Genomic DNA, 13210 nt, shown 5'->3' on the forward strand with positions numbered 1-13210 from the left:
GAACTCTGTATAATTTAGTAAAATAACAGCAAAGATTTGAAAGTAATAATTCAAGTCAATAGATGCATGAAACATACTTTATATTTATTGTATTTCATTTTTATTACACTCACAAGGTACACAGTGTTTTTTTTTTTCTTATATTCTTTGTATTGAGCCGTTTTATCTCTAGAAGTATGTATTTCTCTCTTCTAGTTTTGACAAGTATATCTCTGTCCCTGTGAAATGTCTGGATAACCTGGTGCGACACAAGAATTTCCCAATTTGGTATGATCTCTCTCTCTTTCTCTCCTTCTGTCTCTCTCTATTTTTATAATAAGTACTGTAAGTGTGGGGTTGTGATTTTTGCATGGTCATAACTTGTTTTGGCAGTTAATAAGTAAAGGAACAATATGTTATAAAGTTCAAAAGAGGAAAACTGCTATTTGCAAACCCAAATGTCACCCACACACTTATCTGGAACTGATAATGATGACATGCCAGATGTAATAAGTGCTAACAAATGTGTGTAAAGTTCAGCCAAAAGACATAACTTCAGCTGTAAATTACAAAAGAAATGTTTTAAAAAATATATAGATCTGATTTTATGGGATGTTATTTTAAAAAGTAGCCAAGTGATGTTTTACAACTTGATGCCATGTAACTGTATACTCAAAACATCTGATGGTAACAACTAAAGCCTCCTAATCCCAGAATGACCCGCAATCACTTGTTGTTATATCTAATTTCAGTGTGTTTTGCTTTACTTTATCCCTTAAATACCACTCTCTACATATCTACAGAGAGAAAGAGCAGAATGTACAGGATGAAGTGGCAAAGAGAATTCACTCAATTTTGAGCCATTGCATTTTATTTCATGCTTTCCTCCTCCATGGGAACAGTGTGGAGTAAAGATGATATATTTCGGCTCGTGTTGTGCTGTGCTCTGCTCCCAGGCCACAGCTACTTGTTTATGAAGTGGTACAATCAATCCATGTTGCAATCAGCCCGAGCGTTTCCCATTACCGTTTTGTGTGTAGATATAATTGGAAAGCCTGTTTCGGTCGTGATTCAGTTTTATTTCCTTTTGTTTGACTCATTAAAATTGAATACATTTCTTTCTTCCATGTGGCACAGTTATATAACCAGGGAAGCCTCCACTTTTAGATTGCTCTACTTTTAGACACTTGTGGGCAGCCACATCCAATCATTTATTCATGGGACATTCTCTCATAGCTTTCACTCAGACTGAGGGAAATTGAACATCTACAGGATATAGACATTTCACTGCAGGGATTTTTTTTTTTTTTTTTTTTTTTTTTACAATATGCTATTCAGAATATTGTATTTGTGTATGAAAACTGCAGATAAGCGACAAAAAATTAAAACCAAACACTGAATACCAGCTGAATAATGTGATCAGGGCAAGTGTACAGTAGACTGTGAAGTTCCCAGGGCATTTATTTAAGATGAAAACAAAACAAAACAAAACAAAACAAAAATTCATTTCACTGTACATCTTGCTCAACTATTCTCAGATGAATCAATACTCATTTGTGATAAGGCAACTCAAACGATCAACACAATGTTTATTTTCTTCTTGAACAGTATGAATAATAACTCTTAAAATAATTTCATTCTAAAACCTCTCAAAATAATATTTTACGGCAAGAGCACAAGAAATAAAAACAATAAATTATTCACTTGGCAGTATGCAATTTCAAGGTTTGGGTAAATCCCAGACTAATTCCACATATATGTACTCCAACTAAATATATATGTACAAAAACAGTAGTTGTCATTGGAGTAATTTATTTCGATTTCAAAGCAGTTAATATTCAGTTATTTCCATTCATGGGCTTTGACGGCATTGCAAATTTACTGCACTGTGAGTGATCTGAGCCGTGAAACAGGCCGGGCTTTACAGACGACATTATGATCATTTCATCTCAAGTGACACATAAAAGCACGTAACAGGGTGCGCCATGTCGTCACCGAGTACTACCATAGAGGTATACAATAACAAAATGTACACTGTAAACTCCACACAAAACAAAGAAAAATCAATAAATAAAAAAACATAAGTTAGCAAGAAAAAGACAACTAAGAACATAATATACAGAGGTTGGTCACCGCACCAACGGATCAGATCAAATCAATTAAATCAGTCACTGATGAATAAATCCATACATTACTCTTTATGGCGGACGACACAGACAGTGCCAACCTAGAGCTGTGTTACACCACCATGTTAAAATGCTTTGAAAGTGCAAAGCTATCATGTGTTTTTTTTTTTTTTTTTAATTTCCCATCAAACTAGTGTGCTAAAAAAAATGCTGTTGAATATAAATATTGGTTTGCACCCAATCTAATACTGCCATCCCATTCTTGGCTGCATGTTAGTCAAAGAAGTGAGGTAAAATCAACACGAGGGACGAACAAATTGCATGTTTTAAGTTTTAAGGCCATGTCAATTCATTCAGGATACATTACTGTCTTCACTTTGCCCTGTGGTATGAGGTTTCATACTTGTTGAATATTGTGGCGACTTGGCTATATGAGAAAACAGTACAGTCTTTGTTTTGCTGTAGCTACATAGTAGTCCTATAGAGGAATTTGATGAAGCTATCATTAATAGACAAATTACAATCACTTTACCCCCCCAAAATAATCACATTTAACAGCATCCAACATCCAACTATTACTACCAGTGGCTGTAATGTTAGAAAACACACACATATAATGCTGGATATTTGGTATTATTTATACATTAGAGATTTTTATCGATCCAAAATCTTGTTGATTTGGTAAAAATACCATACAGGCAATTATACACAGTAACTGGGTTGCAGCAGAAGTCTTTCTCACCATCTCTAATAAGAGCTCAATGGCACTGTCTTTACCCTGTATAACCAGCACACCTAGGCCTCTGGACGACAAATCAAAGTAAAAATTTAAAATGTGTGCTCTTGAAATAAAAGGTCGAGTCCAAGATAAAAGTACAACCAGGCAATAGATGTGTGTGAGCAGGCAAAGAAAAAGAGTGGAGGGAAGCAACACGATGCAACAGCCGGCCCCTTCAGGGTGTGTGTTTATCCTCTCCAGATGCCTCCAGGTTGCTGGCTGCGGGTCACTCCGGCCTCACTGACCTGCAGGCTGGCTAGGCCCCACCTCCTCCTCCTCTTCCTCCTCTACCTCCTCCCTCTGCTCCTCTTCCTCCTCCTCATCATCATCGGTCACGACGAACGCCTGCACTCGTCTCATCTCCTGGAAGGATTGTGACTTATGGGAATGCTACGGGAGGCAGAGACCAGCACAAGGTCGCAGAACACCATTGATTCATACTCACTGCAAAAAAATCATGTGGGATTAAGAGGGATTATCTCATCCCACTGGCAATTTTTCCACTTGTTTTGAGATAAACAAGATTTTAACACTCAATACAACAGACTGACAGACTTTTGTGGTGTTGTCATAAATTATTGATGACTGGAAATGCACTTTGCGATGCAATACAATATCAAACTAACTCTAGGGCATTATAACATTATTATGTGGTATATTAATATACTGCATGGTTGTTGCTTTTTTTGTATTCCACATTCATTTTGAAAAGCATAATGCGGTTGTGCTTCATATTACCAAGAATGTACTGGAATACATGTTGGTACAATCAGAATGAGATTTGATAATGTCTTATTATTATTCAATAGCTGTCTGGTCTGTCTCTCCATACTGTAAGTCTTGAGGAGTGAAACTGTGAGGTTGCAGAGGGAGGTCTCACCAGAAGACGGAGATTCAGGATACAACCAGGTGGGCGGAGCTAACAGTTCTGCATACATGCACGAGATGCACAAAGAGCACGAGGGAACAAAACAAAACAGAAGAGAAGAGAAGAGAGCATCAGCAGCTGCACAGCACAGCAGCACAGCACAGCAGCACAACTACACAGCAGTGTGTCGAGGCTGTGCAATCATAACAGCAAGTGTAATGGATCTGCACTTTTCCCCCCCCTTTTCTTTTAAACCTAAGAGCAACAGTAATAGCAAAACAAGTCCCAGCACGAGCTTCCCGTGTGATTTTAGAGGAGAGTTCATGCAGAACACGGCAGCTGATCAATAACAGAGATCGGATTTCACTTTAGACCAGGATGGGGCTGACTCACCGATGAGGATTGATGCTCATGTGGTCGTTCCAGTTTGATTCGGATATCTGTCCCTTTGCCCCCTTCAGTTTTACCAGGCCCTGCAGGATAAGCCCATGCTGTATTCAGTCAGTCAGCTATAGACTAGCATCTTCATCTTCCTCTCACAGTTACAAATCTACCATCACCTCCCATGTTGAAACAGCTCGACTACCAAGTGTGATGAGGAGAGGAGTGCTGTGTGGTTAGAGAGCAGGAAACTTACTCTACTTCTATGGCTATGCTTTAGGAAAACGTCCAACTCTGTACACTCTTACCATCTGTTTTACCAGGTTAAACTCTGCTGCCTTCTTTCAAAACCCTGCCAATATTCTCTAACCTTGTAGTCAGAGTTTGCTAATTACGCCCCCTCCTCCTTTACCTGGGGAGTTCCCACGGCTGGTGTTACTGATGCTGCTCACGCTGTCCTCCAGCCAGGTGCTGTAGGTGAACGAGTCCCTCTTGTGCGGCGTCCCGGCGGATGACAGGCTCTCCTGTGGAAAGCACAGAGTGTAATTAACTAATTAATAAGCTTTTACAGGCAAAACAACAGATAAACTCGCAAAATACAATGCACTGGCACTGATGGAGTTGAGCAGTATGCAGCAATTAGACTTTCAACATTTACCTACTTTGTACATGTTAATCAATAGTTCATCAATAGTTATAATACCATGAAAATGACTGCTTTTACTTTACTTCACTACTTTTAATTACATTTTACAGCTAATACTTCTATACTTTTCTTCACTTTAGAACATGATTTGGATGTGCTAACAATTAGATCTACATGGCGTCTCTCTCATGTCCATACACACACACACACACTCATAGACTTACAGTGCATATAAACGCCACTCACCATGCCGGTGTCATAGTCCTCTGTGGCCTCTGTCTCATTCTCCTCCACCACACTGGCGAAGCTGCTAGCGTTGGAGGAGGAGCGGGAGAGGTCATGACCTTCAGGGATGGACGGGGCCCTGCCACTGAGATAAGAACTACACCCTGGGTTAACCCACATCTCTCCACATCATATCTCACATATGTGTCGTGTAAAAGGTGTGGAGTCTGTGATCAGTGCCCGTGTGAAGGGATTAGATTAGTATACACACCTGTTCTTGGTGGTGGTGAGCACCTCAGGAGAGCTCTGATTGGATGAGTTGTCAGATTTGGGGTCCTGGGAGGCGTGGCCACTGTCGGGGGTCTTCTGGGTGCTTGGGGAGCACTCTCTGCTGCTACATAAGACAGGAGGTAGAGCATGTAGGAAAAAAAAATGCACTGATAGCTCCATCAATGCTGCAAAGAAACAACTCTACCTTAAAAAGTCGCCAAAAAAAAAAGCACCCATAAATCTTATTTTTCTTGAAATAAGTGAAAAAATCTGTTAGTGGGATGAGACAATCCTGCTCATTTACCAATAGAGTTTAAATCTTTTCTGTGAACAAGAATAAATGTGTTAAAAGACAGCAGAATAAGGTAGATTAGCTCACTAGTATAAAAAAATGACACTTGATTCAAGAAAAAAATGCAAACAAGCTTATTAGCATTCAAAACAAGTGTAATTATTTTATCCACTGTCAGATTTTTTCACTTAAACTAAACCCTGCAACTTAGTTACATGGCTAATTATAAGGTTTAAGATACACACTGTACTATAGTACGGTGTGTATCTGTGTAGAAACAGAAAATATGAACAAATATGAACATTGTATATGTCCACACCAATGTGCAGTAATTAAGTGACCATTTCTGCCATTGCTACAGCATCTCACCTTTTCTCCTGGACTTCCTGAATGTTTTCGATGCCGATGGCACTGCTCCGCCTGGAACTGAAGGGACCCGACTTCTTCCTGGTCGGGCTTTTCCCCGGAATGATCAAAGACTGCCAGGAACAGATGACAGTCAGGGTCTAGCAGTCAAAACACTTCTAATACCTCTAAAATGTTTCTGAATCATATTTGTTTATTTCTCTAGCATTTATCAGTCTACTTATTTACTGTTGTGGGGATTTTATGGTTGATTTAACTCAAGAAAAACACTGTATTTTTGTTTTACTCTTTCCAAAAAGTCAGGAATTGTTTCAACCATCCTCATGCTCAGTCTTATGTCGTGATGAATTATCAGGCAGAAGAGTGACGGTGCTGCCGTCAAGTTGTTACGCTGATAAGAAAATGTTAAATATGCACTTGCCGGCTTAATGTCAAGCCCCAGTGCCAGTCTTTCTGTCAGCAGAGTAAGACGAGAGATGAAAGATGGTTTGAAGGGCTGCGGGGCTTACCACTAAAATGTGCTTTCTCAGCGAGTGCTTTGTTCCTTCAATCTCCCTTTTTAAGCTCTCAAAATAAGGACTTGAAAATGGCTTTTATGTAATGTGGCTTCAAAGAGAAGGAGGGGAATTATTTTTTTCTTTAATTTCTGTAAGGGGGGGCATTAAATCATTAATATTCATCATTTTGCAACAAAATAGAGAATTAAGCAATGAGGAATTAAGATACGGAATAATCTAAATTAGGAGAGACCACAGAGTGTGAGCACAAACTGCAACAAAGCAGATAGGACAGTGACAATAGAAACAAGGCAAAGGCTATTTGTAGCTACAGAGCTAAGAGGTGGCACCCTCAAGCATGATTTTTCTGTCTGTATGTGCTCTTATGCACATCACAGATGCTTTGATGGAGAAATTAATCAGAGTAGTTTCCAAATTACGTTTGTGTAAAAATCCCAATCAACTGATTGTTGCGGAAAAGCAGAGGAGAAAATCTGCAATTTAGCACAGATGGAGGTTGTGACCTGTATATGAACTCTCTCTTATTCACAATGCATGTTATTTTGATTACACATGGAAGTGCCTGGTTATGATGCAGTGGAGCCATGCAAAAACAAACAAACAAAAAAAAAAGGCAAAAGGAGGAATGAGAAGTTAGATAGCTATAATTAGACATTAGAATTAGAGTTAGACAACCTCTTCTACTGTTCCTATCCCTATGGCACTGCCTCGACGTCCATATTTACTGGGACTTTTGCCTGGGACAAGCAATGACTGAGTCACACAGGGAGGAGAGCGACAGAGAGAGAAAGAGAGAGAGAGAGAGAGAGACAGAGAGATGGTAGTGATGATACAAGACAAGAGGAAGAGAGGAAGATGAGGGGAGAAGAGAAAATACAGAACACCATGAGATTCCATGCAGTAATACATGTTGTTAAACCAAAATACAAAGCACACGTTAGTTGCAGGATACAAAGCGTGTTAAAGAAAAAGTGACGCTGTGCACCACCGGGTGCGACACAGGCGGCTGAATGGGAGAGAGAAATGACGAGACTGTTCAGAGAGCCATGTGCCTGTGAGAGAGAGGATGAGGAAGAGCAAAAAAAAACTGCAGAGGAGGACATACATACAGTGTGTTATACATAAGGTTAAGTTGCACAAGACAGGGTTATGCCAAGAAACAAACAAGCTGAGGTTATTTTCACATACAGTTTGGTTAATAATAATGGTTAGTCATTTTTGAATGGGACTTTTTAAAGAATGTCCTAGTTATTTGTGATTAAGAGACATGAAGCAGCGGTGCTGAGAAAATATACAGGACTGAGAAAGCCTGTGAACCGCCTGACACATATAAGAGAATCAATAATTTCATGAAGGTTTTCCAACTTTGTACAGTTTAAAATAGCTGAATTTCACTCAAAACATCAGGCAAAAATCTCAAAAATATCCATCATGCATGAACGTGTTGTGTCCAAATATCAATCACAAGCAAACATATTGTTGCTGTTGGGTGAAGACCTGATAACTCCAAATTTGAGAAAACTCTGCACGCCATGGATTTATGAAATCTCCTCAAAGCCAATGAGATAAAGTGAAAAATGCACAGTCATCAAGCTAAACACAAACGTAGTTGCTGAAAAGTTGTCATTTGGGAGATAAGTTTTCATCCAACAAGCGCGACATTCACGTTCGTAATCACTGCAAAAAATACTGTGTAAACATTGCACCAGCAGCAGTCAAGCACAAGCTTTGACTCACATGCACACACACACACACGCACACGCACACACACACACTGGACTCTGTCCTATCCTCATTCAGTGGAATGCAAGTGTGTATTAATGAACAATGCAGATGCAAAGGGGTTGAAATAATGAAAACAAAGTGGAAAAACAATCAGTGTTAGAGGCATCTTTAACCCAGATAATAAATTCATCTCCTGCAAATATTTAAATATCTGCGTGTCCAGTTGCTCCATCTGGTGTTGGCAGACAGTGTAAGAGCCTTCGTGAAAAAGGTCTAGGCATTAATGATCTGCTTGATTGAGTGTGCGCTCCTGCTTTGGGAGACGTTAGTGCAGCAGGCAGGCAGGTGAGGGAGGGGTGAGGAAGGAGTGGGGCAGGAACTCTGCTGTACTTAGTGGGAGTTAAAAGAGGGAGGCAGAGGGAGTGAGACTCTCCTCACTCGAGACCGGAGGAGTGGGACTGTACTTACTATCCCTGGGAATTTGGGGCTCTCTGCAGTGATGTGGTTAAAGTTGCCGCTCAGACTAGTGGAGACTGTGTGTGGCTTCTTGAAATTGAGACCCATGGCGTCCATTGACTGGCTTCTGCTGCGGATCACCCGCTACAGAGAGAGACGAGGAGGAGGAGGAGATACATTGAGATGGCGCTGACCCAATGCGAGCCCTCATCACTGTTGGGCAGCGTTAGAGGCCGGGGAGGGCCTCGGGGCGAGCTCTGAACGCTGACCACTGCTGGGAGAGAGCACGCACCTAACACTAATCTTGGCAGACGGTAGAGGCAGAGAATACTGCTAAGCTGTGGCGCCCCGAGGGAGATTTAGATGAGTCAATATGTTTTGAGTAGGTTGTAGTAGAAGAGAAGGGAGTAGAAGGGCCAAGTGGCTTACAGATGTCTGCCCACACCAACTTTAAACACAGCAAGGAGGAGTTTAAAGCCTCTTTCGCACCTCTTGGCAGATAGAGAGGGAAAGGAGAGACATCTGATGAGGAGAGAAACCCATCCATTCCCTTTACTGAGAGTAGACTCGACATATGGAGATGAAAGGATGGTACAAAAAGTGGCTAAAGGAGCTCAGCACTGGGGAGGGCATGCAGAGACCACAGCAGCAGCACAACAGCACAGAAGCATGATGAAGGAAAACCGGCAAGCCGTGAGTGGTGTATGCCTGCAGGACAGAGCTTCTCCTCATTCAGCTTGATAGAGACTGATAAAGCCCTTACACCCGGCAGCTTGCATACAGACAAGGGCAATCCTGAGAGACTGCCAGAGAAAAGACACACTCATTCACACCCAGAGAGGAGATAAAAAAAGACAGCTGATAGAAAGCCGAAAGCTGGAAGTAGATGACAGGTTTGCTGATCATATAATAGTGTATTACCCAGTTTTCACACCACTGTGGTATCAATGATCTTTTTAGTCTTACAGTATCACCTGACTGATCACTGACACAATTATTCATTCAGTCTATGTAACTAAAGCTGCAAATTGAGGGTAGACTGAAGTAAGGACTGTTTTGACTCAGCTGACAAAAAAAAATAGGAAACAGCAAGCAAGCAAGACGAAAACCACGTAGGACCAACCATCAAATTTCATGCCTTTTCCATCATCAGGCCCGATGATGAAACCCATGTGTGAAACATTACATTTTGTGCGTATTCCACATTTTTTGTTAGCTGAATCAAGAAGGTCTTCACTTCAGTCGACTCTCTGTAATTTTGATTATCTATGTGATCTTTAACAGTTTTCTGTACTGCAAACATAGATAAAATAAAATATTTAAATCTATGAAATCTAAATTTAGCTTGTCAAGCCCACATCTTTCTGCTTTTGTTTTTATTTTAATTTTTTTTCCCAGCGAAGCAGAACGTTTGGTGAGGCCTTCAGCTCCGTCCCAGCCTCCGCTTCTGCCGCTCGAGTTACCTTGAAGGATTCAAAGAAGCCCCCTCCTCCTCCACTGCCGTTCTCCAATTTGTCATCTTCTCCTCCAACACCCATCATGGCCTGGCTGTTCACATGGAGCTCCTCATACAGCGTCTCTAGCAAGGCCGATCGGGTTCGTTCCTTACAAACACACACACAAGTGTATAAATAGTGAGGCAAAGCATGCTGTGTATGAGCCTGGCCAGAGAAGTTTATACATCAAAGATTGTTTAAAATAATTTTCAATGACTCACCTCCAATTTGGCAAATTTCTCAGCTTTGTAGCAGGCATACTCAGCATTGATGAGCTTAGTGAAGAGGAATTCATGGAATTCAGGTCCCTTGGAAGAGGAGAGCAGAGAGAGGGAGTTTGAGTAATGACTGAATATTAAAAGATTACGATGGAGATGGCAGTGCACTGGCAACACTTCAGGTCTGATTAAAGTCTTTCCACTTACTTTCCTAAAAATAGCGGGGTTTGGGAGGGCTGGACCAAAGAAAGGTACATCGTCCCGTGCCGTCACTGACACCTAAGGATTGACAACGGCATGAGGTGTGATCAATTATTGTGTTATCAGGGAAAGCAAAGTCTCTGTTTAAAGAGGGCAACAGCTCACCTTGTAGAGAACACTGTCAGAGCAGGCGTTGACCACTTGGACCACCACGTAGGCATGCAGAAAGTTGGAAGCGATCATGTCTGGGACAAAGGGAGTGTTTTCATCTTGGAACACAATGGCCACAATATCATTCCCTATGTGCCTTTTTCTCTGCAGCTGCAACACAAACAGTGAATCACAAACAACATCATTTAAACTTGTCAGGTGTTGCATGAATTTAGGACAGAGATTTCAGAGATACATCAGACCAAATGCAGCCTGTGACCACATCTCATCCGGCCCCCAAGATGAAGAAAAAACATGATTCTTGGTTCTTCATTCACTGAACTGTTTGGTGGGCCATGATTTTTCTCCAGTGCAAACATTAAACATATTAAAAATGTGTAACAGTCAACAATGCTGTTGATTAATAAGGTTAGGCCTAATAACTGACTTTTCCACAAGCTGCATACAAAGGCATTATGGTCCTATTTTGCAAAAGATTTGCAAAACATTGGCTAAAGTTATGTTCAGTTGTTGAATTGTTGGTAAATGTTCACATGTACAAAGAGAGAACTTATATTCTGAGTCAGATGAATTTTTGCAAGCCAAACCCTGATACAAACTTGTGAAAAAATTAAGGTCCAAGCCAAACCGTTATACCCCTAATTATTCCATAATGAAAAGACCTCTAATAATTGTACTTAAGACATTTTAATACTCTTTAGGGCTTTACATTAGATTTATTTTTAGCCTTTTTAGGCTATACATCCCCATGTCCCTGAGGCCTCTCTGTCGGTCTGTGAGCTGTGTGCATGCAATTTTTCCTCTCCCTTTTTTTGACTTTCCTCTTCCCTCTGGGTGTCTCGTTGCTGAACCATGTGAACCACCACCAGGGAGTGCTGCCTCCCCTCCTGACAGCCTGAATAAGCACTGATAGGCTAAATGCTCACTGCTTACATTTCACTGCTGCTGCTGTTGGGGACTCTGATTATACATTGCCTGTGTTTGTGCACGGCATGATAAGAAAATGGTGTGTTGTGTGTTTGTCCTGATAAATCGGGGTTTGTGTGTCTGCATGAGAGACAGTGGGAAGGCGACCTAGGTGTGTGAGTGATGAGGTTACTACATGTCAGCTTTAAATGTATGTAATGGGCTGCTGCTGACACAAACAACACAACATAAAATTATAAATTATACAGAATAATACTCAGGAGATACATAGCCAGGGGGAACTTATCTAGCGGCTTCGTGTATGTCATGAAAGGTGTGATATTGAGGTATTGTATTACAGTACCTGTTGGGCGTCTCCCTCTGTGTAAGGCAGCTTTGTGGACACATGGAACATGACCTCTTTGTTGCGGTAGTTGCTGTAGACAGACTCTGTGCCAGTCTGTCCATGAGTCACGTCTAACCCTCCACGGAAACTGCAAGCACAGACAACCGTGTCCAGCAGGACATTCTGCAACAGCATGGCCATCATTCCTGCAGCTAGCGGGATGTAATGATAACTATATCTTGTCGTGTGTGATGGCGCAGTACGCTTAGTGCTGTGTATTTTTACCCTTTAAAGTCGTGGAGCTCAACCTTCTCCCCTAGAAACTCCAGGAATTCTACAAAGGCAGGGCTCTCTTCACTGTTGCCAAAGAGCTCTTCCTCTGATGTCTGTGACAGTAAAAGGGACTCATAAACATCAAGGCTTAGAGAAAATATTGGCTTCAGCAGGTTCAGATGAAAAAAAGGCTGAGGATGAGTAAGAGATTGGTTTAGTGGATGAAATACTGTAAGTAGTTAGTCCAAAAACTCAATTTTAGAGTATTAAATAATGCCCGTCTCTGCACAATTAGAGATAAATTGATTAATCGGGCCAATATCTAGTGTTTTGAGATAACTGGCATCTGCCAATATCTGCGCTCAAAAGGTCGACAAAACAAAAAATGTTGGCAGCCTGTAAAAGTTTTTTTTTGATTGCAAACCCCCCCCCCCAAAAACAAACAAAACATGATATTGGCATTATGTATCAGCCGTCAGTTGCCTGCTCTCTAAATATCAGCGTCGGCCATTGAAAAACAGATATCACTCGACATTAACTACAATAGGCACCATCTGCATGCTGCATAGTGGAGTGTAAGCAAGGCACAATATCCTCAGCTATAACAATTGGATGAAAAGGCACATATGGTGTGTAAGGTATTTATTCCAGTAGGAGCTTGACTCTCTTGCACTTTGCTTCAATTTGCAAGTGAGAATATAGAGATGGCTTTATAAAGGTTTGCATGTGAGAGCTGATAATCAGCTCTGATTGCAAGTTGATCATATATTGTCAGTGTGAACACAAAAGACTGCCTGGATGCAAGCACACAGACACAAACCCTCAGCAGGAGCTCCCACTGCCGACTGAGTGATTGTGTTTTGTTTTCCTTAAGCAGAATGTCTAGTTGCTTAACATGCCTTTCTCCACTTAGTGCTGCTCCAGAACAGATATGTCTTCCTGTGGGACGAGCAGAGGGCCCTTGATGCC

General features: G+C 41.2%; 1 protein-coding gene across 1 annotated transcript in view; it reads right to left on the bottom strand.

The window, feature by feature from the left end:
* Nucleotides 1–63: 63 nt before the first annotated feature.
* LOC115362746 (rap1 GTPase-activating protein 1-like) overlaps nt 64–13210 on the bottom strand; it is a 47435-nt gene continuing 34288 nt past the window's right edge. Inside the window, exons 12-26 of the mRNA XM_030056812.1 lie at nt 12254–12354; nt 11987–12116; nt 10711–10866; nt 10552–10623; nt 10348–10434; nt 10094–10234; nt 8643–8774; nt 7125–7202; nt 5935–6044; nt 5275–5397; nt 5025–5160; nt 4545–4656; nt 4145–4224; nt 3764–3811; nt 64–3273 (exon numbers count right to left, since the gene is read on the bottom strand). Of these exons, the coding sequence (XP_029912672.1) occupies nt 3803–3811; nt 4145–4224; nt 4545–4656; nt 5025–5160; nt 5275–5397; nt 5935–6044; nt 7125–7202; nt 8643–8774; nt 10094–10234; nt 10348–10434; nt 10552–10623; nt 10711–10866; nt 11987–12116; nt 12254–12354 (1467 nt within the window). The 3' untranslated portion in view covers nt 64–3273; nt 3764–3802. The remainder of the gene's footprint in view (nt 3274–3763; nt 3812–4144; nt 4225–4544; nt 4657–5024; nt 5161–5274; nt 5398–5934; nt 6045–7124; nt 7203–8642; nt 8775–10093; nt 10235–10347; nt 10435–10551; nt 10624–10710; nt 10867–11986; nt 12117–12253; nt 12355–13210) is intronic.

Source organism: Myripristis murdjan, chromosome 7, assembly GCF_902150065.1.
Source record: "Myripristis murdjan chromosome 7, fMyrMur1.1, whole genome shotgun sequence".
Classification (NCBI taxonomy): Eukaryota; Metazoa; Chordata; class Actinopteri; order Holocentriformes; family Holocentridae; genus Myripristis; species Myripristis murdjan.